Source organism: Lepidochelys kempii, chromosome 9 (genome assembly GCF_965140265.1).
Source record: "Lepidochelys kempii isolate rLepKem1 chromosome 9, rLepKem1.hap2, whole genome shotgun sequence".
Lineage (NCBI taxonomy): Eukaryota > Metazoa > Chordata > Testudines > Cheloniidae > Lepidochelys > Lepidochelys kempii.
Window position 1 is genome coordinate 56,889,070 of NC_133264.1, and position 25,116 is coordinate 56,914,185.

Below are 25,116 nucleotides of genomic sequence, written 5' to 3' on the forward strand. Positions count from 1 at the left end.
AAAAGATTCCCAACTAGCCCTACCCTTGGGCTAGTTCCTTGCCACCATTTTTCCCTTTGTCCCTGTTCCAGGGTTGTTTTATACCACACTGTTACTGCAGGAATAGGAAATTACTTGTTAACAACTAGAAGGGAGAAAGAAATGCATCAGAGCATCTGGCATATTAAATATTAGATTTGAAATACTTTACGGTCATCCATAATAGGATTATTGTCCTTGTTCTGCTTCTGTCCCCTTGTGAGTCTGAGTGGAAAGGCCTCAACAGGGCTGGTCTGGGAAGGATAGGGGCAGGAGAGGGCTGTCTATATGCCGTGGGAGTTAAACAAGTATTCTAGAAGGGAGAGGTTGAGCAAGTGAATGGAATTTGAGAGCAGGAGTTGTCCTGAATTTATTGCACTTTGGTTGTGTTCCAGAATTCAGTGCAAACTAGGAGGGAAGTTGGATCTGCAGAGAGCAGAGGTGGTTATTTTAGCTTCCCATGTGCCAAGCAAAGGGCAAGGACTTCGCCAAGCAGTGATGCCGTGAGATTAGGACTAGGCATTTTTAATGGGAGCATGGTTTCTATGCAATATTTCAGAAACAAGCCACCCACAGGTAATAATAACTTAACTTTATAGTCATGCAGCATCTTGAAGATTCCCAAGCACTTACAGACTGCACACACACAGAGTACTTGCCTGGTGCTTAAACATGGCTGCTTCTGGGGAGAAATACACAGCTGTCAGAAGCAGTGGCACAGGACAAGCCTTTAGGACAAGAACTAAAAAAAATCTTCTCTCTTGTAATGTTTTCAGAGGGGATTTAGACAGGCAGTGTACAATTAACCAAATTGGAATTTGGCCAGGACACTCACACAAATCCGAGTCTGACTCAGAATGCATGGTATGTCCAATGACCATTCATGTCCAGGACTTTGGTGTTTTATTTCATAGGAAAGGTGACACTTCCAGTAGCAAAATACTTCCTAGCTTCCCAGTTGGTGCATTGGTTCAGACTAATTCAGATGCCTCAGAGAATACTGCTGCAGAGGATTACACTCCAAGTAGAAGCTCATCATCATGCAAATCCCAAAGGGACATAGCATCCTTGCAGGCTGAGTGCCATGGAGATTGATCTCTAGCTCGATCTTTCAAGTGGTCTGGCTGGATATTTGGGTTATGTCCATCATTGGTAATCTTACTGCATCCTGAAACTTGTGATTTCCCTGGGAACTCTGGCCATGTAACAGCATTCCTTGGTAAAATACACTTTGGAATTCTTTGGTCTTCCATTGTAATTATATGTCCATACCAAGAAAGCCACTGAACCCGAACCAGTTTTGATGGAGATGGTTACTGGGTCTGGCTACAAATACTCTCGTTGCTGATCTTGTCCCTTAATATGGAGCAGATGATGAAGATGGTGAAAATTGCAAATGTCAGTGTGCCACTCTTCAGCAGCCACGTTTCATTGCTGGACAATAGAGCTGGTATAACTAAGGTTCTATAGATCCATAGCTTTGTAGCTGTCATGATGTCCCCACAGAAGCTGCTGAAAGGCCCAAAACATGACAGTACTTCCTGCTATACAAGAAGAAGAAGAAGTCCTTGCATATCAGCCTGTAGAGACTATAGATCTTTGGATGAAAGAGACTATTAATTGTCAGTCATTAAGTCATTTACACACTTGTAAAAGAGACAAGAATATGTGTGTGTATCTATAGGCTAAGGTTACTACAGCTTGCTATCTGCTTGTGAGGTCATTAGGCAGGGAACAGGAATTGTCAGTTCTGCCTGGAAATGTGATGTTGCTTTAAAAGAATGTCAGTTTTATATCAACATCAATATGTGTCTTGTTGTCTGTTGTGTCTGAATGGTTCCAGGCATATGACCCTGAAATGCCTCTTCCTCCACTGATCCTGGATAGGCATGTCTGCCATGACTAGACTATGGACCTGAGCATGAATCCAAGTGGGGTTTACCCATCTTGGTCCTGCCTCAGCACAGGAGGATGGACTAGATGACCTCTCAAGGTCCTTTCCAGACCGACATTGCTATGATCCCTTAATTCTGAACGCCTTTTCACATGGATCCATGAGAACAGTGATGGGAAAGACTCCAGTTGGCCAAGAAGATGAAATAAAATAGACAGGAAAATAGACCTTCCTGTCTCTCATTTCTCCCAGTGTGATATTGCTGTGATATGTAATTCACACACTCACCCAGATCCTGTCTGGAAACCATTTATAACTGGAGCAATAATTTGGGTTTTTCCCCCTTTTTCATTTTTTCAGGTGGACCCATTGCCTTGAACTGGGAACCAAAGTAGAAGAAAATTTGAGAGAACCATGATGTCTCTTGGTGTCAGCAAAGGTAATTTATCTTGCCCCCGCCCTCGCCTTCCTTAAGATCATACTATTTGCTCTCTTAGATGAACTTGAATATCTGTAATTTCCCCCATTCCAGTGTATGATGTCTGAAAATTCATTGGTCCTACTCTTTCCTCTCAGCATTACTCAAGAGATTGTCATGTATTTATGTATGTATTTATGTATTTACTTTCCACAGAATTCTGTGTGTTTGATATTTCACTGGGGTTGAACTGTAATGCCCACAAAGGTCGAGAAAGGTGGAAAAATAGTAACCTCCAATGCATTTCAGGGTGAACAAAACAAAAATGTAAGCAATCCTCTATTATCCTGGCTGACACAGAAGGAGTGTATAAAATTCTTATTGGGGCAACATGTATCCCACGACTCAACAACAGAATCCGCCCCTTCTCCAGAATCTGAGGGTCCATATTAAAAATAATCATAGATTCAGAGAAGATTAGGGTTGGAAGAGACCTCAGGAGGTCATCTAGTTCAACCCCCGCTCAAAGCAGGACCAACCCCAACTAAATCATCTCAGCCTGGGCTTTGTCAAGCTGGGCCTATGGATAGAGATTCCATCACCTCCCTAGGTAAGCCATTCCAGTGCCTCACCATCCTCCTAGTGCAATAGTTTTTCCGAATATCCAACCTAGACCTCCCCCACTGCAACTTGAGACCATTGCTCCTTGTTCTGTCATCTGCCACCACTGAGGACAGCCTCTCTCCATCCTCTTTGGAACCCCCCTTCAGGTAGTTGAAGGCTGCTATTAAATCCCCCTCACTCTTATAGAATCACACAATCATAGCACTGGAAGAGACCTCGAGAGGTCATCTAGTCCAGTCCCCTGCACTCAAGGCAGGACGAAGTATTATCTAGACCATCCCTGAAAGGTGTTTGTCCAACCTGCTCCTAAAAATCCCCAATGACGGAGATTCCACAACCTCCCCAGCCAATTTATTCCAGTGCTCAACCACTCTGACAGTTAGGAAGTTTTTCCTAATGTCCAACCTAAACTGCCCTTGCTGCAATTTAAGCCCACTGCTTCTTGTCCTATCCTCAGAGGTTAAGAAAAATAATTTTTCTCCCTCTTCCTTGTAACAACCTTTTATGCACTTGAAAACTGTTATCATGTCCCCTCTCACTCTTCTCTTCTCCAGAATAAACAAACCCAATTTTTTCAATCTTCTCTCAGAGGTCATGTTTTCATAGAATCATAGAATCATAGAATATCAGGGTTGGAAGGGACCCCTGAAGGTCATCTAGTCCAACCCCCTGCTCAAAGCAGGACCAATTCCCAGTTAAATCATCCCAGCCAGGGCTTTGTCAAGCCTGACCTTAAAAACCTCTAAGGAAGGAGATTCTACCACCTCCCTAGGTAACGCATTCCAGTGTTTCACCACCCTCTTAGTGAAAAAGTTTTTCCTAATATCCAATCTAAACCTCCCCCACTGCAACTTGAGACCATTACTCCTCGTTCTGTCATCTGCTACCATTGAGAACAGTCTAGAGCCATCCTCTTTGGAACCCCCTTTCAGGTAGTTGAAAGCAGCTATCAAATCCCCCCTCATTCTTCTCTTCTGCAGGCTAAACAATCCCAGCTCCCTCAGCCTCTCCTCATAATTCATGTGTTCCAGTCCCCTAATCATTTTTGTTGCCCTTCGCTGGACTCTCTCCAATTTATCCACAATACCTCGTTAGAACTCATCACCATGCATTTTTTGACAGGTTTCTATGCCCCGTTTGGGGCTTTTGTCCTGCCTTCCCACCCTGTTTCTGTTGGCGCCGAAGTTTAGCGCTGACGGTCATTTTGAAAAAAATTTTTGTGCGCGTTTGAATGGGGAAAGTGTTGTGCTTGGATACATGGAGAGCAGTTTAAAGTTTGGGTAAGGTTTATTGAAAAAAGGGGATTGTGTAAGGAGAGCTGTTGTTAAAGGGCAGGTTATTAAAGAAAAGAGATGATGGGGTGCTATAAAAGAATAGAATACACTGTGATACCCAGTGATACACTGAGAGACGAGAGCGAGAGAAGTTTAGGGTTGATGAAAAGGAAAGTCTGTGAGAGTGATGGGTCGTCCTTCAGGATAGCTTGTAGACCCATCACTCTCACAGATCTTGGGAGACAGGTCAGTCCTTGCTTACAGCCAGCACCCCAACCTGAAGCAAATACTCACCAGCAACCATACACCACACAACAGAACCACTAACCCAGGAACCTATCCTTGCAACAAAGCCAGTTGCCAACTCTGTCCACATATCTATTCAGGGGACACCATCATAGGGCCTAATCACATCAGCCACACTATCAGAGGGTCTTTCACCTGCACATCTACCAGTGTGATATATGCCATCATGTGCCCCTCTGCCATGTACATGTGCCCCTCAGCAATGCCCCTCTGCCATGTACATTGATCAAACTGGACAGTCTCTATGTAAAAGAATAAATGGACACAAATCAGACATCAAGAATTATAACATTCAAAAACCAGTTGGAGAACACTTCAATCTCTTTGGTCACTCGATTACAGACCTAAAGTTGCAATTCTTCAACAAAAAAACTTCAAAAACAGACTCCAACGAGAGACTGCTGAATTGGAATTAATTTGCAAACTGGATACAATTAACTTAGGCTTGAAGAGAGACTGGGAGTGGATGGGTCATTACACAAAGTAAAACTATTTCCCCGTGTTTATTCCCCCCCCCATTGTTCCGCAGACGTTCTTGTCAACTGCTGGAAATGGCCCACCTTGATTATCACTACAAAAGGTTTTTTCTCCCCCGCTCTCCTGCTGGTAATAGCTCACCTTAAGTGATCACTCTCTTTACAGTGTGTATGGTAACACCCATTGTTTCATGTTCTCTATGTATATAAATCTCCCCACTGTATTTTCCACTGAATGCATCCGATGAAGTGAGCTGTAGCTCACGAAAGCTTATGCTCAAATAAATTGGTTAGTCTCTAAGGTACCACAAGTACTCCTTTTCTTTTTGCGAATACAGATTAACACGGCTGCTACTCTGAAACCTATTCTTTTATAGCATCCCATCATCTCTCTTTTCTTTAATAACCTGCCCTTTAACAACAGCTCTCCTTACGCAATCCCCTTTTTTCGATAAACCTTAACCAAACTTTAAACTGCTCTCCATGTATCCAAGCACAACACCTCCCCCATTCAAACGCACACAAAATTTTTTTTCAAAATGGCCAACAGCACCAAACTTCGGCACCAACGGAAAGGGGGTGGGAAGGGCAACAAAAATGATTAGGGGACTGGAACAGATGACTTATGAGGAGAGGCTGAGGGAACTGGAATTGTTTAGTCTGCAGAAGAGAAGAATGAGAGGGAATTTGATAGCTGCTTTCAACTACCTGAAAGGTAGTTCCAAAGAAGATGGATCTAGATCTCAGTGGTAGCAGATGACAGGACAAGGAGTAACGGTCTCAAGTTGTAGTGGGGGGCGATTTAGGTTGGATATTAGGAAAAACTTTTTCACTAGGAGGGTGGTAACACTGGAATGCGTTACCTAGGGAGGTGGTGGAATCTCCTTCCTTAGAAGTTTTTAAGGTCAGGCTTGACAAAGCCCTGGCTGCGATGATTTAATTGGGGATCGGTCCTGCTTTGAGCAGGGGGTTGGACTAGATGACCTCCTGAGGTCCCTTCCAACCCTGATATTCTATGATTCTATGATTCTAAGGTGGGACAAAAGCCCCAAACGGGGCATGGAAACCTGTCAAAAATGCATGGTGATGAGTGCTATCGAGCTATTACTACTCTCCTGAATGAGTCTGTTGGTAGTGGGAGTTCTGTCCTTATTCAACAAGCCCATTCCCTCAGTCCCACACATCCCCTAAACCATCTCCTCTTGTTCTATATCAGGGGATGTTATTCCACCTAGTGAAGAAGATCGCAAGAAGATCATCAGGCAGATGAAGGTACGCACCACACTAAAAGGGGATAAGAGCTGGATCTACCCACAAAACTCAGACAATGAGGAGGAGATGAAGAGAAGCTCATTGTAAGTAGGATACCAGTCTCACCCACCCCCAGCTTGTTGCCCCTTCCTCCCAGAATTCTGTGGTATTTTGGTAGAGTTCCTTCCCCAAACTCAGTGGAGTCATGGGACAACTCCATCACCGTCAGGCATTCCCTAAGGGTGACACAAGGCCATGCGGCTGGCAATGAACTCACAATCAAATGGATGCATCGCTTGTATTTATTTTTGATAGTTAAATGGAAATGACCTATCCAGAGAACCATGAACCCAGGAGCTTGGAGGAGTTTTTAATCCCCAGGAGGAGATGTCCACCTGCAAATGGGAAAGGATCAGCTGAACTCATGGAGCCAGTCCTGCGCAATGCTCTGGCCCTGTGATTGCTGACCTGGTAAAAAGGGGCTGCAAAGCTGCCTGAAGTGGGCAGATGGAGGTTGCCCCACATTGGGGAATCCTGGACCCTAAGAGTTGTAAAGCCAACACAACTAGCTCTCCACCACCCCCTGCTGGTCCCAGGGGCATGGCATTACCCTTGCAAGGTGCATTGGGTGGAGCTTGGGACTACAGATACTTAAAGAGCCAGAGTTTTATTAAACTGCTTAATGAAAAACAAAACAAAAAATCTCCCTCCTCTCTAAACAAGCCTCCCCAGTGCTGATGAAACCTGAGTGTGTCAGCAAACTGGCAGCTGACCACAAGATGCTCCATCCCCATGCCAGTTTGGATGCTGTAGATTATCTGGCAGGGACTTTGCTCCCTACTAGTTTATAAAGCACCATCTGCAGCATGAGCGCTCTCTAAATAACAGCAGCAAAATAGGGAGGCAGACAGTGCAATCCCAGTGGGTGGGGCACCAGAGTAATTCAGAAGACCTGGGTTCTGGGTCTGCCACAGACTCGCTGTGTGACTTTGAGCAAGTCACTTTCCACTCTTTGTGCTTCACTTTCCCCATCTGTGCAATGGGGCTAATGCTCCTTGCCTCATGGTGAGGTGCTTTGAGATCTGTGGATGAAAGAGCTGGGTGAGTATGATGACAGCAATGTGGTTCTTCAGGGAGCATTGCCTGCATGGGATTTCCTTCATGGGTGAAGTCCTCTCTGACTGCAGCACGACATTGCCACGCTGGCACCACGATGTGCCATGCACATGGGCTGGCACTGGAGGTGTGTTTTACTCACATAACTGTCACATTTGGCATGTCTAAAGAAGTTGAGAATTGTGTGAATGGGACTGTTGCCATTGTGATTCTATTCCTTCCCCCCACCAGGCACTTACCATGTAGGTCTGGAAAGATTGACGGGGGATCCCCAGCCTCAGCATCTGTTACACCCCACGGTAACAGGTAACTGAAGGCTTCTGGCTGGGATGGTATAAATATGCAGTGCCATTGCAGCTGCCTGGGCATGGGGTTCTTCGAGGTCTCCTCACACCCACTCCTGGTATTATTAGGTTATAAAACATAATACTGGAGGAGAGCTGCACCCATTGTGCTCAGCACAGCATTCTGCAAGCATTCATCTTGGACAGAGCATGGCCCCAATCCTGCAAGTTCATACATGCGGATGGATCCATGTGCCACCGTAGTGCCATGTATGGCCCCAATCAGTGGCAGATTATCCAATGGGCTGATGGGGCCTGTGCCCAGAGGCCCTGGCCAATTAGGGGGGCCCTGGAAAAATAGGTGCCCCTCCCTTAGCAGAAATCTACCGCAGGGTGGCGGAAGCCCAGAGCCCTGACAGAAGCACCATGCAGGGGGCAGGTGGGGGAAGCCCCAGCGCCCAGACCCCCGCTGCGGCCCTGGGACTGGAGGAGCTCTCACTCCCTGCTGTGGCCTCAGGGCTGGGAGAGCTCTCATTCCCTGTTGCAGCCCCAGGGCTGTGGTCGGGGGACACAGCTTCTCTCATGTTAGGGCCATGGGGGGCAGGGGAGGGAGGCAGAAAGGAGCAAATGGGTTGCGGGGCCACAGTGTGTGGGGGGGTGGAATTGTTCACTGCCGTGGGTGGAACAGGGGTGGGGCTGTGGGGGAAAGGGGCAGAATGTGGTGTGGCTATGGGCAGGCAGAAGGGGCAATAGGGATGGGACTGCAGGCAGAAGGGGCGGGGGAGCAGGGGCACTTGCTCTGGCCCAGGGCACCAGGAAACCTTAATCCACCTCTGGCCCCAAGCCTGCAAGCTCACAGGTGCAGGTGGATTTGTGTGCTGGCACGCTGCTTTGGATGGCCCTGATTCTGCAAGCTTATGGATTCAGGGGGATCCCTGTGCCAGTGTGGTGCCTGGGCATAAGGGTCCAGCTGTTTGGATCCTAAGAAAATAAAAATATGGGGCACTGGTTAGCCGAATGTTTGAGCCCCCTGCTGGCTGCAGTCCCATTGCTGAAAAGTGACAGTCCTTGCCGATCTGAATTTTTCATTAATAACTCTCCTGTGAGTGGTTTGCTGCCACTTCCCCCTTCTCCTCCATGGCCTCTTGTCTGTTCTTGTTGCATTCCTCCTCTCATTAGCCGGCAGGATTCTCCATGGAGGGCCTTTGCTTGCGGCCTTCCTGTAAAGCAGGATGCACAATAGATAATAACAGCAACACTTGTGACATTGCAGGGGAGTGCACTGAAATAAAAATGTGGCCGCTTTTGGATAGGTATTTTCTGTGTCCCATCCCACCCCCACAGCCGGAGGAGCTGGTTCTCCCCACCAGGGCCGGTGGAGCTTGCTCTCCATGCCTGCCCCCCATGGCTGGTGGAGTTCACTCTCAACTGGCAGCTGTAGGATCTGGATCTCCCTCTGTGGACTCAGGGCCAGAGGAACTTGGTCTTCCCACCCTGGCCCCAGAGGAGTTCTTTGCCCTCATTGATTGGAGGGCCTGTGCCCCTGCTTCCCGCCCCCCCACGCACACTCCTGTGACATTGGCAATGTGATGCCTTTGGGGGCATGTTCACCTCTCAGTGAAAGGGGAGGAGTGGAGTCTGCTGTAGCGGAGGTAAGGGGGAGAGCAAGGTGCTCAGAAACCCAGTGGTAACAAGGACCACTGTCTTTTTGTTCTGTTTGTACAGTGCCCAGTATGGGCGTCCTGGTCAGTGACTGGGGTTCTGACATGTTTCTGCAATACAAATAATTAATAGGCCAAGATTTCCAAGAGCATCTAGTGATTCTGGGTGCCCAACTTGAGATATGTTAAAAGGGGCCAGACTTTCACCAAAGCCCAGATCCTCAAAGGTATTTAGGCTTCTAACTCACACTGAAAGAGCCTAAGCACCTTTGAGGACCGGGGCCCCAGCCACTACAAATCAGAACCTTTAAGGTATGTCAGGTTGAGCACCCAAACATTGAAACATCTCAAATGACTAGTCACTTTTGAAAATCCAGTGTGGCCATTCTTATGCTGCTTCTCCTGCAGTCCCTGTCCTACTTTCACTGTCAAAAAGACATTTCTGATTCAATATTTCACAGGTTTTTATGTCAGTCCTTTTAGCATGTCACAATTTGCAGGTTCTAACCCTATCTGACAATGTTTCCTTCCTATTCCCCTAAGGGAGTGTTTCCCCAAACGCCTTCGCTGGCTGAACAGCAGGCCCCTTCTGCAGATGGACATTTGAATAAGTTAATGTAATAATGTATGTTGTTCTATAAGAGAGACAATGTTTGTTTGATCCATTATCCATCCACGTATATTCCATCTGTGGATTTATCTTTGTTTCATGAATTAAATAGACTGTCAGCATAATTTTTTAAAGAATTAGTCAGTTTCCTGATAGAGCCCCTTACAGCACATCCTGAAATAGCGTAAAAAATTTCCTTTGGAGCTATTTGTAAACAATAGTGGCTACATAAACTTTGGATGGGAATGTGAAATAGCATCACGGGGCTCTGGATTTCCACTATTGTGGCTTTGAACAGCACCAGAAGCCCTGGTGCACTGACAGCCTTGTACCCTATCGATATTGCTGCTCCTGTTTCTTTCTTGTGAGTTTTTGATTTCTATTCACTGTGTAGGTTGCCAGGTTCCAAGCCCACCTCCGGTTACCTCATCAGGTTGGTATGAAGAGCCCCATCCCTGGAGTTAGAAACACTGGGGCTGCAGGTGACAGAGGCTAAGACAGTAGAGGATAAAATGGGTGAAATATCAATATCACCTGGGTTTCACTGTTATGGTGGTGTCTGACTGTGGAGACCCCCTGTGGGTAGACATGTTTGGGTGCTTAACAAGCAGAGCACTGGCAGTGATGGGAAATCAGATCTCATAGCCTGAGGAGTAAGGTAGTCACTTGGTGGGGGTGTCAGAAAGTCTCTCCCCAGTCCCTTGTAAACAGGAGTGTACTAGAAACCCAGAGCACTGTGGGATTCACCATCCATTGCAGCACTAGATGTTGACCAGCAATGGACTTGGTCCTCTGTGGTCTGCCAGAGGATCATGTATCCTGTATTGCCACACTCCCGAGTCCATGTGGGAGCTGATTAAGTGTTGACTACAACCATGGAATGGTTGAATCTCTTTCTGACCCAACATCTTGCCCCCAACATGAGACATAGGCCCTTGCATTAGCCAAAACGCTAGGTGTATTCACGTCCTCTCACAATTCCATTACCCTTTGGGTGCTGGATGGATCCTGGTACACACTCAAGGGTCACAAAGTCATCATGCTTCCATGGAATGTGAGGCTGGGCAGTGCGTCCCCATCAAGCTACACAGATGCCATTGTGATGGACAGAGATTATACAGTCATAATGTACTGGAGGTGATGAGAGCCCTGCAATCTATGAGGAAAATTTGCAGCTTAATAGATTTGATGGAAAGAGATTTGGTGTCCACTTTAGCATGGTTCTCTCCTCTAGGGCCTTTCTCGATGTCTCCCTCAGCCTTTCTGTAATCTTCGTTCTAAGATGGCCCTGAACCTAACTACAGTTCTCCTCTTCCTATAGGGGTGTGTTCACCAGGACTATTGAAAAGACGTCGCCCGAGAGCACCTTCTATTCCAATGGCACGCAGAAAAGGTTTGTCTGATCCTATTCTTCATACAAGACCTACTTGGGGTTTTGGAATATTCTGCATACACTGGTGCCCAGTCTTTGATTTCATACAGTGCCTGTAGAGTCCCACAGATCTCCATTAAACTCTGGCAGAGCTACTCCAACCACAATCCAGAATCCAGAGATGATGAAGCTTCTAACAAACTAGAGAGAGACTTGGACCCAACCCGCTGCACTTGAAGCACATTCAAAACTCCAAACTCAGATTCCAATTCTGTGGCTTCATGCCATCTTTAAACTGAACCAGTTGTGGTGCATAGTGGAAAGGTTCAGCTTGGCCCCCCATTGACCTCTGAGAAGGCAGCCGGACGTTGTCTGAGAAGGCAGCCGGAAGTGGGAGTGTTCTGGGTGTGCCCTCATTTTTTATCTTGGGATAGCTTGGCCCAGAAATCATGTGCTGATTAGAGCTTTTTGGAGTGGGTAGGAACCTTGAGAAAATGTCCATGCTGGTTTCATTCAATAATCATTGTAACAAACCTAATCACAAAAATAACAAAAACATTTTATAACAATGATGATGTTGTTGTTTATTTTTGAAACCTGGAGTGGATGGTGGTCACCCCCAACTTGCCACTAGCATTACACGGCCCTGGCATCAGGAGTACTTGTGGGGTGGAGAGTTGCAAGCTAGCATAGCCAATCCTGAGTCTTCCCCGTGGCAGGATGATTTACGGCTTCTTTGCCACCTTGGCACACCCATGCATTTCCCCCTTTAAGGTCCAGTGGATGATGCTAGAGAGAGCAGTTTTACAAGATGTGTGTCTCTCTCTCCTTGTAACAAGATAGGGTTGTGTGATGGAGGGGGATTCCAAACCCAGTAATGACAGTTTTCAGGAGCCCTTGGGAAACTACTGGGCCCTCATATCTCAGCCCAGGACAGCTCACAAGGACAATGTGCTGGCCATACTTTGGCTAAAGTAATCAGCATGATCCATTAGGTCATCCTTTTTACCCTTCTCTTGTGAAACATTCTTGAATCTGCATGGGAGGGAGGCTGGCGGGAGGGCAAGAGGTCACAAGTGCCACATTAATGGAAGTGACTGTGTGTTATCTGCAGTGCTGCAGCTCAGGCTAAGAGTTCCAGCCTCCCCCGCTTCTCCTCCGGATACAAGATGACAACTGAGGATTATAAGAAACTGTGAGTGTACTGAGAGGAGCAATGCACTGCTCATCGAACTGCAGGGCCTCGCCTGGTGCAATCGCCTGCGTGATGGAGCCACCTGCTCAGCCAGGCTGATCTCTCGGCTTGCTGAGCATTCCATTGCCCTTCATTTTAAAAGAAGTTACTGCGTGGAGCTTCCTTCTGCATGGGGTGAATTTTGTCCTTAGTAAATCCAGTTGGGACAGGAGCCAGAAGCCTCCAAACTACCACAAGTGGTGCTTGCTTTGCTGTATCTGTGGCCTGTCTGAAAGCAAGAAATACAGAAATCTCGTGTCTGGGCCTGCTGCCAGGCCACTTCCTGACTTTTCTGATCAAAGCAGGTTCTGGCTGAGCATTCAGCATTATCATCTGCTTAAGCCCTGTAAATCAGAAAACCTGGACAGGGATATGTTTTCACCATGGTGCATGGAAAATAAAAGTGCCTCTCCCATAAATGAGGGTGAGGATTCCAGTGCCCTCCTTTAGGTGCTGCACTGACGTCTACACTTAAGTCATCTCATCATCTGTGCTCACCTGGCTAAGGCTGCTCCAAAGTCTGTTATTCAGCGCCCATTGCTTTAAATGCTTTTATGACTAGGTATGAAAACAAAGCCATTAACATAGCTCTCCCCTTCTCTTGGATTCAGGGCTCCATTCAATGTCAGGCAAATATCAGTGGACTCAGATGAAGAGAAACCAGCTTTTTCCCCAGATGAACATAAGAAGAGGTACAAACTGCTGCAGTCAATATCTTTCCATGCAGGGGTTGTGGGGATTCAAAGGACACAACAGAAAGTATCTTTTCATCTTATCTACCAGCATCATGTGGGTCAGGTTTATGAAAACTTTAGCTGAGCCAGTCAGAATAATAATGCATTTCTATAGAGAGAGCATCAATGCCCCCAGGCCTCTGGGCTCCTAACAAAATATAATTAAAAGCCTGACGTGATTCAAAATGACAGCACGGCCCAATTAATTTCCTAGAGAGTGAGAGGTGGAGGGGAACCCATCAGCTACATACAGTTTATGTGACTGGATGGAAAAAATGGTGTAAAGACTTAGAAATATCCTGGGAGTAAAGTGAGCAAGCTGTTTTCTGTAGCCAGACCCGAGCTCCAGAATTCTAAGTCTGGACATTTTTGCATTTGGATCTAAATCCAGATCTGAACTTCCATAGCTCAGGCCCAGCTCTACCTTTCACATCACTTCCTCTGTAAGGCAGGACTTCCTGGAACACTGCCTCAGAAGCAGCCAATCAGAGTTCCTGACACTTGAAATAATATTTTCAGAACTACCCTTTTCTGGCACGGGTCTTTTGGAATGGAAACATATATTTTGACAGACTTGTTGAAAATCTCTGGGTAAGGATAAAAGGGGTAAAAAACAATTGTGATGTCATGGTATGGGTCTACTACAGACCACCTAACCAAGAAGAAATGGATGAGGCTTTTTTTAAACAACTAACAAAATCTTCCAAAGCACAGGACTTGGTGGTAATGGGGGACTTCAACTATTCAGGCATCAACTAACACAGATTATCCAACAAGTTCTTGGAATGTATTGGAGACATTTTTTTATTTCAGAAGGTGGAGGAAGCTACTAGGGGAGAGGCTATTCTAAATCTGATTTTGACAAATAGGGAGAAACTGGTTGAGAATTTGAAAGTGGAAGGCAGCTTGGGTGAAAGGAACCATGAAATGGTAGAGTTCATGATTATAAGGAATGGTAGGAAGGAGAACAGCAAAATAAAGACAATGAATTTCAAGAAGGTGGACTTTAGCAAATTCAGGAGTTGGTAGGTAAGATCCCATAGGAAGCAAGTCTAAGGGGAAAACAATTGAAGACAGTTGGCAGTTTTTCAGAGACATTATTAAGGGCACAAAAGCAAACTAACCCACTGCATAGGAAAGATAGGAAGTATGGCAAGAGACCACCTGGTTTAACCAGAAGATCTTCAATGATCTTAAACTTAAAAAAGAGTCCTACAAAAAGTGGAAACTCGGTCAAATTTCACAGGATGAATATAAACAAATAACACAAGTAGGTAGGGACAAAATTAGAAATGCCAAGGCATAAAACAAGATCAAACTAGCTAGAGACATAAATGGTAACAAGAAAACATTCCACATTAGAAGAAAGAGGAAGACCAAGGACAGGGTAGGCCTGTTACTCAATGAGGGGGACAAACAATAACAGAAAATGTGGATATGGCAGAGGTGCTTAATGATTTCTTTGTTTCGGTTTTCACCAAGAAGGTTAGTGGTGATTGGACATCTAACATAGTGAATGTCAGTGAAAATGAGGTAGGATCAGAGGTTAAAATAGGAAAGAACAAGTTAAAAATTACTTAGATGTCTTCAAATCACGAGGACCTGATGAAATGCATCCTAGACTACTCCAGGAGCTGACTGAGGAGATATCTGAGCCATTCGTGATTATCTTTGAAAAGTCATGGAAGATGGGAGACATTCCAGAAGACTGGAAAGGGGCAAATACAGTGCCCATCTATAAAAAGGGAAATAAAGACAAACCAAGGAATTACTGACCAGTCAGCTTAACTTCTGTGCCCAGAAAGTTAATAAAGCAAATAATTAAGCAATCAATTTGCAAACATCTAGAAAATAATAAGGTGGTAAGTAACAGCATGGATTAGTGAAGAACAAATTGTGTCATATCAACCTGATAGCTTTCTTTCAAAGGGTAACAAGCCTTGTGGATGGGGGGAAGCGGTAGACGTATCTTGACTTTAGTAAAGTTTTTGATACTATCTCACATGACTTTCTCATAAATAAATTATGGAAATGGAACCTAGATGGAGCTATTATAAGGTGGGTGCATAACTGGTTGGAAAACCATTCCCAGAGAGTAGTTATCAGTGGTTCACAGTCATGCTGGAAGGGCATAATGAGTGGGGTCCTGCAGGGATCAGTTCTCTGGCCAGTTCTGTTCAATATCTTCATCAATGATTTAAATAATGTCATAGAGAGTACACTTATAAAATGTTTGTGGATTATACCAGGATGGGAGAGATTGCAAGTGCTTTCGAGGACAGGACTATAATTCAAAATGATCTGGACAAACTGGAGAAATGGTCTGAAGTAAATAGGATGAAATTCATAAGGACAAATGCAGAGTACTCCACTTAGGAAGGAACAATCAGTTGCACACATACAAAATGGGAAATTACTGGCTAGGAAGGAGTACTACGGAAAGGGATCTTGGGGTCATAGTTGACCACAAACTAAATATGAGTCAACAGTGTAACACTGCTGCAAAAAAAAAAAAAGCGAACATCATTCTGGGATGTATTAGCAGTAGTGTTGTAAGCAAGACACAAAAAAGTAATTCTTCTGCTCTACTCTGTGCTGATTAGTCCTCAACTGTAGTATTGTGTTTAGTTCTGGGTGCCACATTTCAGGAAAGATGTGGACAAATTGGAGAAAGTCCAGAGAAGAGTAACAAAACTGATTAAAGGTCTAGAAAACATGACCTCTGAGAGAAGATTGAAAAAATTGGGTTTGTTTAGTCTGGAAAAGAGAAGAGTGAGAGGGGACATGATAACTAAACTGGGAGGAGTGGTAGATATGCTGGAGGGGAGGGATAGGATACAGAAGGACCTAGACAAATTGGAGGATTGGGCCAAAAGAAATCTGATGAGGTTCAATAAGGATAAGTGCAGGGTCCTGCATTTAGGACGGAAGAACCCAATGCACAGCTACAGACTAGGGACCGAATGGCTAGGCAGCAGTTCTGCGGAAAAGGACCTAGGGGTGACAGTGGACAAGAAGCTGGATATGAGTCAGCAGTGTGCCCTTGTTGCCAAGAAGGCCAATGGCATTTTGGGATGTATAAGTAGGGGCATAGCGAGCAGATCGAGGGACGTGATCGTTCCCCTCTATTCGACATTGGTGAGGCCTCATCTGGAGTACTGTGTCCAGTTTTGGGCCCCACACTTCAAGAAGGATGTGGATAAATTGGAGAGAGTCCAGCGAAGGGCAACAAAAATGATTAGGGGTCTGGAACACATGAGTTATGAGGAGAGGCTGAGGGAGCTGGGATTGTTTAGCCTGCAGAAGAGAAGAATGAGGGGGGGATTTGATAGCTGCTTTCAACTACCTGAAAGGGGGTTCCAAAGAGGATGGCTCTAGACTGTTCTCAATGGTAGCAGATGACAGAACGAGGAGTAATGGTCTCAAGTTGCAGTGGGGGAGGTTCAGATTGGATATTAGGAAAAGCTTTTTCACTAAGAGGGTGGTGAAACACTGGAATGCGTTACCTAGGGAGGTGGTAGAATCTCCTTCCTTAGAGGTTTTTAAGGTCAGGCTTGACAAAGCCCTGGCTGGGATGATTTAACTGGGAATTGGTCCTGCTTTGAGCAGGGGGTTGGACTAGATGACCTTCTGGGGTCCCTTCCAACCCTGATATTCTATGATTCTATGATTCTAACAGTTTTCAAGTGCATAAAAGGTTGTTACAAGGAGGAGGGAGAAAATTTTTTCTTCCTAACCTTTGAGGATAGGATAAGAAGCAAAGGGATTCAATTGCAGCAATGGAAGTTTAGGTTGGACATTAGGAAAAACTTCCTAACTGTCAGAGTGGTTAAGCACTGGAATAAATTGCCTAGGGAGGTTGTGGAATCTTCATCATTGAGGATTTTAAAGAGCAGGTTGGACAAACACCTTTCAGGGATGGTCTAGATAATACTTAGTCCTGCCATGAGTGCAGGGGACTGGACTAGATGACCTCTTGAGGTCCCTTCCAGCTCTATGATTCTTTGATTTTGCCCACATTCCACTGTGTGCAAAAAACTGAGGTTGGCATCACCCTATCCACATTTAGTGGTACCAAAATCTTCAAATGAATCTGTATAGACACAACTGGTCCATTCAGCAATCCAGCTGTGAAGCCCAGGCTCCACACTCTGTATTTGCCCTATTTTATTATGTACCATATTGCAACCTTTCATTGCCTTTGGACAGTAATCTCCTTGACCTAGGGAATCTATTGTGTGCTTGGCACATTTCACCCATTGCCCAGAGCTACGTACATGCCTGGTACAGTATAAATAGTATGAAGGCGGGAATTGATACCTGGCCACCACAGTGATGGGTACAGAATAAATGGACAGATAGGCCATTGTTACTACCCTTGGCTCTTGCTTGATTTATGCTCTTTCCAGTGGAGTCTGATAAAAGTCTTCAGTGACTCATTCACCTCTAGCCCCCTACTGTCTCAGTCTTCTGCCTCCCAGCTTCATCATTGGAACGTGCTTTCTTTACTCCTGAGGGCATTCTGTGCCAAAAAAAAATAAAAATTCTGTGCCCAATATTTTAAAATTCTGCAAAATTTTGCAAATTTCATTTGTCAAATAAATGTGGAGGCTCCAGCACAGGGCACTGGCTGTACAGAGGTGGGAGATGACTGTACATCTCCCCCTCCCACTCCCGGGACATGGACTTAGCGATAAGGCTGCACCCAAACCTGACACAGTGCAAAGACTGGACCTGCCCCAGAAACACCACAAAGCCCTGCCCCTCCGTGCCAGGTGCATCAGGTATGGGCAGGCAGGATCCAAGTGTGGAGGAGCTTAGTGTGGGGGGAATTCAGGTGTGGGTTGAGAGGGTTCTGTGTGGGGCAATCTGGGTGCAAGCGGCTCAGTGGGGGATCTGAGTGCGGGCAGGGATCTGGATGCACAGGGGCTTGCTGGGGGGTTCTGGATGCAATGGTAATGGGACTCTGTGGGAGGATCCAGGTGAAGGTGGTTAGAGCTCAGCAGTGGGATCTGAGTGTGCAGGGGATAGAGCTCAGGAGGGGGGGTCTGGGTGTGGGAGGCTCAGTGCAGGGAGCCAGATGCTGGGGGAGTGGGGCTTTGTAGGGTTGGGATCCAGGTGCAGCCGGTTGGAGCTTGGTAGGTTGGGGATCTGGGTGTGGGTGGCTCATCAGCGTGGTCCAGGTACAGGGGGGAGCGGGACTCTTTGGGGGGGTTCTGGGTGCAGTGTGGGTGAGGCTCGGTGGGAGGGTTTGGGTATGAGGGGGTCAGAATGCATGGGGGTTGGATGGATGGGGGATCAGCTCCCTGCACAGTGATCTCCACCCCTGCAACTGAGGAATGATGGGTGCAGGAACAGCTGAGAGTGGGGGTAGGGGGGAGTTTGCAGAGCTTCCTACAGCCGGGGTGAGAAATCTGGGGTACGGTCTGACATGGCCCTGGATGCCATGCAGGGCAGAGGAAGTTCTGTTCTCCCCAGCCCAGCCGAGACTAGCAGCTGAGCCCGGCACAGGGAAGGAGCCACCAGCCATATCTTACCCATTCCTGCCCATACCCCACAGTGATTTACCTCTCTGTTGGCTGCCCTGGGCACCCGAAACATACTGCTGGGGAGGGTCGCATGACTGCTTTTGTGGCTTCCCTTTGCTTCCCTATCAGAAAGTCATTTTTCTGCGGGGAAACAAAGAAATCTGCAGGGGACATAAATTCTTTGTCTGTGCAGTGGCGTAGAATTCCCCCAGGAGTATCTCTTCCTTCTCTTCCAGGACAGAGGCAGCCAACAGTGTACTGAGGCGCACAGCCAGCAGGGAGCGCTCTTACGTCCTCTCTGCTGCCAAGAAAAGCAATGGGTGAGTCTCATGGGAGGGGTAAACAGAAATTGAAACTATTAGCAGATGTTTCACAGGGACTTATGAGCCTGATCCATTGAAGGCAATATGAGTCTTTCCATTGGCATCTATTGGCTTTGAATCAAGTCCTAACTGAGAAAAGTCCAAGGAACTGCAGAACTGGGCATATCCATTGAAGGACTTTTGAAGTGTTTCCCATCCGAGAGGGAAAGGAGCAGAAGGAAAGAAAAACAGCCTGAAATCTTTGAAAAAATGATTCCTAACTCTCTAGAACCCACAACTAAGATGCATATTTTCAGGCCTGGCTGCTCAGAACATCCCAAACACCTGTTTTCTCCATCCCAGCTTTATTGCACCAAGGAGAGAGGGGACAGGGGCAGAAGGGGCTTGCAAACATTAGTATGGGCCAAAGAATCTTCCACAAAGAAATTGGATTCCAAGCAGGATTTGCATCCAGTTTAGATAAGCTCCTTGGGGCAGGGACTATCTTTTACCATATGTTATGAGGCCCCCCACATCTCAGCTGCAGCTCCAGTAACAGGAGAAGTGTAAGTATGCAGAGATATTGCTGGTGTAAGAAGCTCCTCTATCCAACTCTTCCCTGGGGGTTGTAAAGGTCAGTTCCACTGGTCAAAATAAGATTGATCTCCCAGGAGAAGTGACTGCAATTTTTGCAGCTTAAAGGGCATCTTTTCCCCTCTTGGTCTAACTTGGGGTGGCACAATGAGGCGGCAGAGAGGCTGGCAATGCCTGTGAGGGAATGGGAGAAGCAAGGAGGGAATGTGCCACAGCAGTGACATAAAGTGGTGTAATTTACACAAGGGTAATAAGATAGTGTACCTTGCACTGATTTGGAATTCAGCTGGTGTGCAAAACAAATGCCGTATATGTGGCAAGAAGGCAGAAGGATTTTGTGTGTAACAAGAAAAAAACTACTAAAAGGAAGGTGTAAAATATGAGGGGGTGACTTTATTTTACACCTTCTTATCAGATGCTTTTCCTGCTTTCGCCCCCTAGGTGTGTAAGTTACACTGGTTTTGTATACCCACTCACTGCTAGATCTGTGCAAACAGCATTACATGGCCCTATATGCAAAATAGCATCCCCCTTCAGTTCTCTGTCGAATTTGTCTCAGCGCCTCCCATTAGAACTGCTCCTATGCCAGGTTTGCTCACTGGCTTCATGCAATCTTTGCCCTTGTATCTCCTTTACAGAAGCCCAACACAAGAAGTACCACCCTTCATTGCCAAGAGGTGAGTCATTGGCTCTGTGCCCCAAAATTACAGTAGAGCTCCCATTCTATGATACCATCTCAGTGTAGTGGATTCTATTAAGGGCTAGGGTTTGGAGTTTCCATCTGGTGTGAAATTGTAGGCTGGGAAAATGCCTAGATAGGCTGGACCCATCTGTTTGGGCTGACTTATACTGACACTGGAAAGCTCCTAGTGGGATGAACATGGCAACTTAGGCTATATCTACAATGGCCCTTTTGTCATAAAACTTTTTTCACTCAGGGGTGTGAAAAAACACCCCCCTGAACAACAAAAGTTTTAACGACGAAAAGCACAGGAGTGGACAGGACTTGGTTAGCAGAAGCTGCTCTCAGCGCTGAAGCTGCCACTCCTCATTGGAGATGGCTTTATTTTGTTGCCAGGAGACAAAGTGGCTGTACAGCACACCTCACAACGGTGCGGCTGCAGTGGCAGAGCCACGCCGTTGCAAGGTGTGCAGTGTAGACATAGCCCTAGACACTGAACTGGAAGATGACAACCGTGGATTGTCAGGAATCGTGGAATTGTGGTTGGGAGATCATGGGGATCCACTTCCCTTCCTCCTCCAGAAGAGATTGGCCCCTACAATCAGGGCCACCACTGGGCTTTTAACTTCCTGAGCAGTCAGTCCCACACAGAGAAAGGCTATTGAGGTGAGGGTAAGGGCTTGCTTCACTCAGCCAGTTAACAACATATTCATTGTTAAGTCCAGCTGTGGACTCCAGGGACAGAAACAAAGTTTGACCCTAAGACGAACAGAGAAAAATTCTACAGCATGAGGGGAGATGAAATAAAATGTTTGAACAAGTGTGTGTGCACGTGTGTGTAATGATGTGATGTTTGTGTTTTTATTTTTCATCCTGAAAGCGTTGAGATTGAGGAGGAAGGAGGACTGCACATGAAGAATCAGACCCTTCCGGCTTCATCAAGGTTTGGTCTTGGTGGCAAAAGATAATGTCCCTGCCTCTGGATTACTCTGTGTGTGTTTAGGATGAGGTCCATTTTCCAGCTTGTCTTCCTGCGTGACACTGAAGATAGTTGCTGGTGAAAGGTGACAGTCTTTCTGACCACAGTTGATGATGGAGGGTCCCCTCCCACAAGAAGCAGGGCAAGGATGGCTAGGGCTGGAGATGGGACACTAGGCAGGGTAGGCCAGAGTTCTGAGGTGGCCCTGAGCATTCTCTCTCTCAGGTGGTTGACTGGCTCACATGGTCAGGGTCTAACTGGCCACCATATGTGGAGTTGGGAAGGAATTCTCCCCCAGATCAGATCGGCAGTGACCTTGGGTGGGTTTTGCCTTCCTGTGCTCTGCAGGGGTGCAGGTCACTTGCCAGGATTATCTGGATATCTCTCACTTCATCATTTCTCTGCCAATGCCGGGTTTTGGGCTCTGATGCACCTCAGTCCCTTCTATTCTCTGCCTGTGGCACATAATAGTCTAGTCTCCTGTGGTCTCCTGTACTTTGGTCTCATTTTGGGTTTAGTGTGTGGGTGCTGGGTGGTGCTGGTGGCCTGTGTTCTATGGGAGGTTAGACTAGATGATCTTGTGGGCCCTTCTGGCCTTAAATTCTGTTACATCCTTGGCCATCCCTGCTGAAGAGGGGAGGGGCCAAAAAAAACAGGTCAACTAATTCTAGGGGACAAAAGTGCAGGGGTGGGAATGGGGCCAAAGGGAGTGAAGGAGCCATGCTGATAGGCCTGGAGACTGATGGCCTGTGTGACCAACTATAGTGTGGGGGAGGAGCAATGCAAGCTTCCTCCAAAACACCACTGCTTCTCTCTTGCCTTAAAGGTGAGGGGAGTTCAACCTCTATTGCCCATTTAGTCTTGATGTCATTTCAATGGGGAGCTCATATGCCACAATGATAAGCATGGTGTAAATTCCTAGAGAGACAGAACAAGCTAAGAAGCCAGTGCTAGTTCTGACGGGCTCACCTATCCATTGAACAGCCATCAGATGGTAACGATTTCCCTAAATTAGGAGCCTTGGCTGGATGAACTGATTCAGCTACTTAGCTAATTATTTCCAGTCCACTAAGCCAACTGTCCCGTCTTGTTGGATTTTAAATTAAATTAATCTACCTTGACAATGGTAGCATAATTTCGGTCTGACCTCCAGGACTAGAGCCATGTATTAGTTTTCAATTGATTGTTACTGCAGTGGTAAATGTCACCCTACTTTCTGAAGAAGAGCACTGTGTAAGCTCAAAAGCTTGTCTATCTCACCAACAGAACTTGGTCCAGTAAAGATATTACTTCCCCCACTTTGTGTCTCTAGTATTCTTGGGCCAACACGGCTACAACAACACTGCATACTCTAACTTCAAGCATCCAGCAAACTGGACGTCCCACTGAAAGCCCACCATTGTATAGAAAGGATCGTTATCATAGTAAATGGGCCACTGCACTCTTATCTTGGCACCTGAGGCCCATGACCAGCTCCATCCAATTTAAAGGAGGTGCAGTGACAGCCCCCTGCAATCTGTGTTGACTGGAAAAGTGTTGGCTGTGCTGCTGGGCTTCAGAGGAGGTGGGAAGAGTGAAAGAGTTGTGGAAGGGGAGACACACCTGTCCTCAGAGGGAAAAATCCTGGTGATTTCCCCATGGCTTCTTCCAGTTTAGCATTCAGCTGTCACCTTCCACTTGAACAGCGGGGTTGGTGCCAGATACCAGTATTATTGGTATTTCTGCTGTTCTTAAGACTAGTGGCCACACACAGCAGAGAATCCAGTAGCCAGAGCCTCTCTGGCTAGAGGACTTTGTCTTCTGGGATGAAGTAGTTGCATCACAAAACTGTGATGTATTCTCATGACAATAAGATCCAGGACCATAGCTGGAGTTTCTTTGGGAAATGTTTCTCTCTCTCTTCTCCCCATCCCAATTTTTTTTCCCAAGGAAAATTATATTTTTTTATTTTAAATGTATTGGATTTTCATCTAAACATTTTTTGGTTTTCATTTTTCAGTGAAAACCCCAAACATTTCAGTGACATTTCACAGACATTTTTCATGAAAAAGACTGTTTAATGTAAAAAGCCATTTTCAATTAGTAAAACATTTAGGCAGAATTTTTTTTGACCATCCCTAGTCACAGCATCAAGACTCAGGTGTATTGATGCAACATCACAACATGGTGACATTTACATCTTTATCTCTCTAACTTGGCTCTTATTCTGAGACCTATTACTGTACCATATCAGTCCCAATATAATGTGGGGTAAACAAAAAATTGGGGGCAGTGATGTGAAAGTGAACTTAGAGAGGTTTCAGAGTAGCAGCCGTGTTAGTCTGTATTCGCAAAAAGAAAAGGAGGACTTGTGGCACCTTAGAGACTAACCAATTTATTAGAGCATGAGCTTTCGTGAGCTACAGCATACATATGCATCCGATGAAGTGAGCTGTAGCTCCCGAAAGCTCATGCTCAAATAAATGGGTTAGTCTCTAAGGTGCCACAAGTCCTCCTAGTCTTTTTTTGAACTTAGAGATGTGTGGGATTGTCATGTCCTATGGGTAACACTATTTGTCCTATAGGGGAATGTGGTCTGTTCATCACTTACGTGCACTCCTCCTTACACAATATGTACGAATGGAAATTTCCCTTCATTGGTAGTGGTTATAATGATATTTACATTTATACAATTATAATAAGTATCTCAAAGCATGTTACCAACATTAATTAATGAAGCCTTCCAATACACCTTGTTTCAGTCGCAGCATCACAAGCTCTTCCTACGTTGGGGTGGGAGACTTAAGGAGGGCACTACTAACTCTTGCACACTGGAAGGCGCTGTACTGCCAGTTAAGGAGTAAAGGGTTTATTATCAGACAAATGCTGCATGTTGTTTGCGAATAGGTTGGCTTTTCCCCACATGTTCTCCAACAGGGGGCAGCACCTCTTCAAAAATTTGGCCTATGTACAAAGTCATTTTTGGGTAGGGAAGGGAATACACGCACACAGGGCACAGTAGACTGTATGCATGCATATACTGTGCAGCTGTTCGACGTGCTCCTGCCAGTTATTGGCACTCTGAGGCCTCGACCACAAAGTCCCCATTGTGCTAGGTGCTAGACAGACCCTGTGTTAAAAAGTTCACAGTCACAAGTGTGAGGGAATCCTTGCACAGAGCCCCATTGATGTCAGTAACTTCAGTGAGCCCTGCATGGGTGCAGATGTCTGCCCATGAGCGTTGCATTGCAGTCTTGAGGCCTTGAAATGGCTATTAAACTGTCATTGGTGAGCCTGGTGATGGTGCCATCAGGAAGGGTCCACAAGACCTGGGTTCAAAGCCCTGCTCTACCACAGACTTCCTGTGTGAGTTTAGATAGGTCACTTGGCCTCCTCAGTTCCCTATCTGTACAGTGGTGCTAATAGGGCTGCCCTGCCTCCCAGGGGGTTGTGAAGATAACTACAGTAGACTGGCAGATGCTCAGATACTCTGGTCATGATGGCCAGATAAGTACCTTAAATAGATATTGCATTATTATTCTTTTATTGCCAGTATCAATGGGGTGAGAAAGAGACCAACTGGGTCTTCCTGGAGTAAGCCAAAGCCAATGACTGCTGTTTCCACCACAAGGTAAGAGGAGTGGTACTGATGGTGCTCACATGGGAAACCTGTCTGTCCCTTTACCCTACCCTGGTGTGTGTTGCCCCTTGAACTTATTTGAAAGGTAAAGTGAAGCAGTCTTGCCAAGCACAGTCCCTCTGTGCAGGAGGCACTTTCAC

General features: G+C 46.1%; 1 protein-coding gene across 1 annotated transcript in view; it reads left to right on the forward strand.

Annotated features, from left to right (window-relative positions):
* The window catches only part of ZNF185 (zinc finger protein 185 with LIM domain), a 130,985-nt gene that overhangs the window by 44,772 nt on the left and 61,097 nt on the right, over positions 1-25,116 (forward strand). Inside the window, exons 2-12 of the mRNA XM_073360542.1 lie at positions 2,273-2,351; positions 6,227-6,365; positions 7,609-7,683; positions 10,327-10,365; positions 11,254-11,325; positions 12,419-12,499; positions 13,150-13,230; positions 19,037-19,120; positions 20,335-20,373; positions 21,259-21,340; positions 24,888-24,967. Coding sequence (XP_073216643.1) covers positions 2,327-2,351; positions 6,227-6,365; positions 7,609-7,683; positions 10,327-10,365; positions 11,254-11,325; positions 12,419-12,499; positions 13,150-13,230; positions 19,037-19,120; positions 20,335-20,373; positions 21,259-21,340; positions 24,888-24,967 — 797 coding nt within the window. The 5' untranslated portion in view covers positions 2,273-2,326. The remainder of the gene's footprint in view (positions 1-2,272; positions 2,352-6,226; positions 6,366-7,608; positions 7,684-10,326; positions 10,366-11,253; positions 11,326-12,418; positions 12,500-13,149; positions 13,231-19,036; positions 19,121-20,334; positions 20,374-21,258; positions 21,341-24,887; positions 24,968-25,116) is intronic.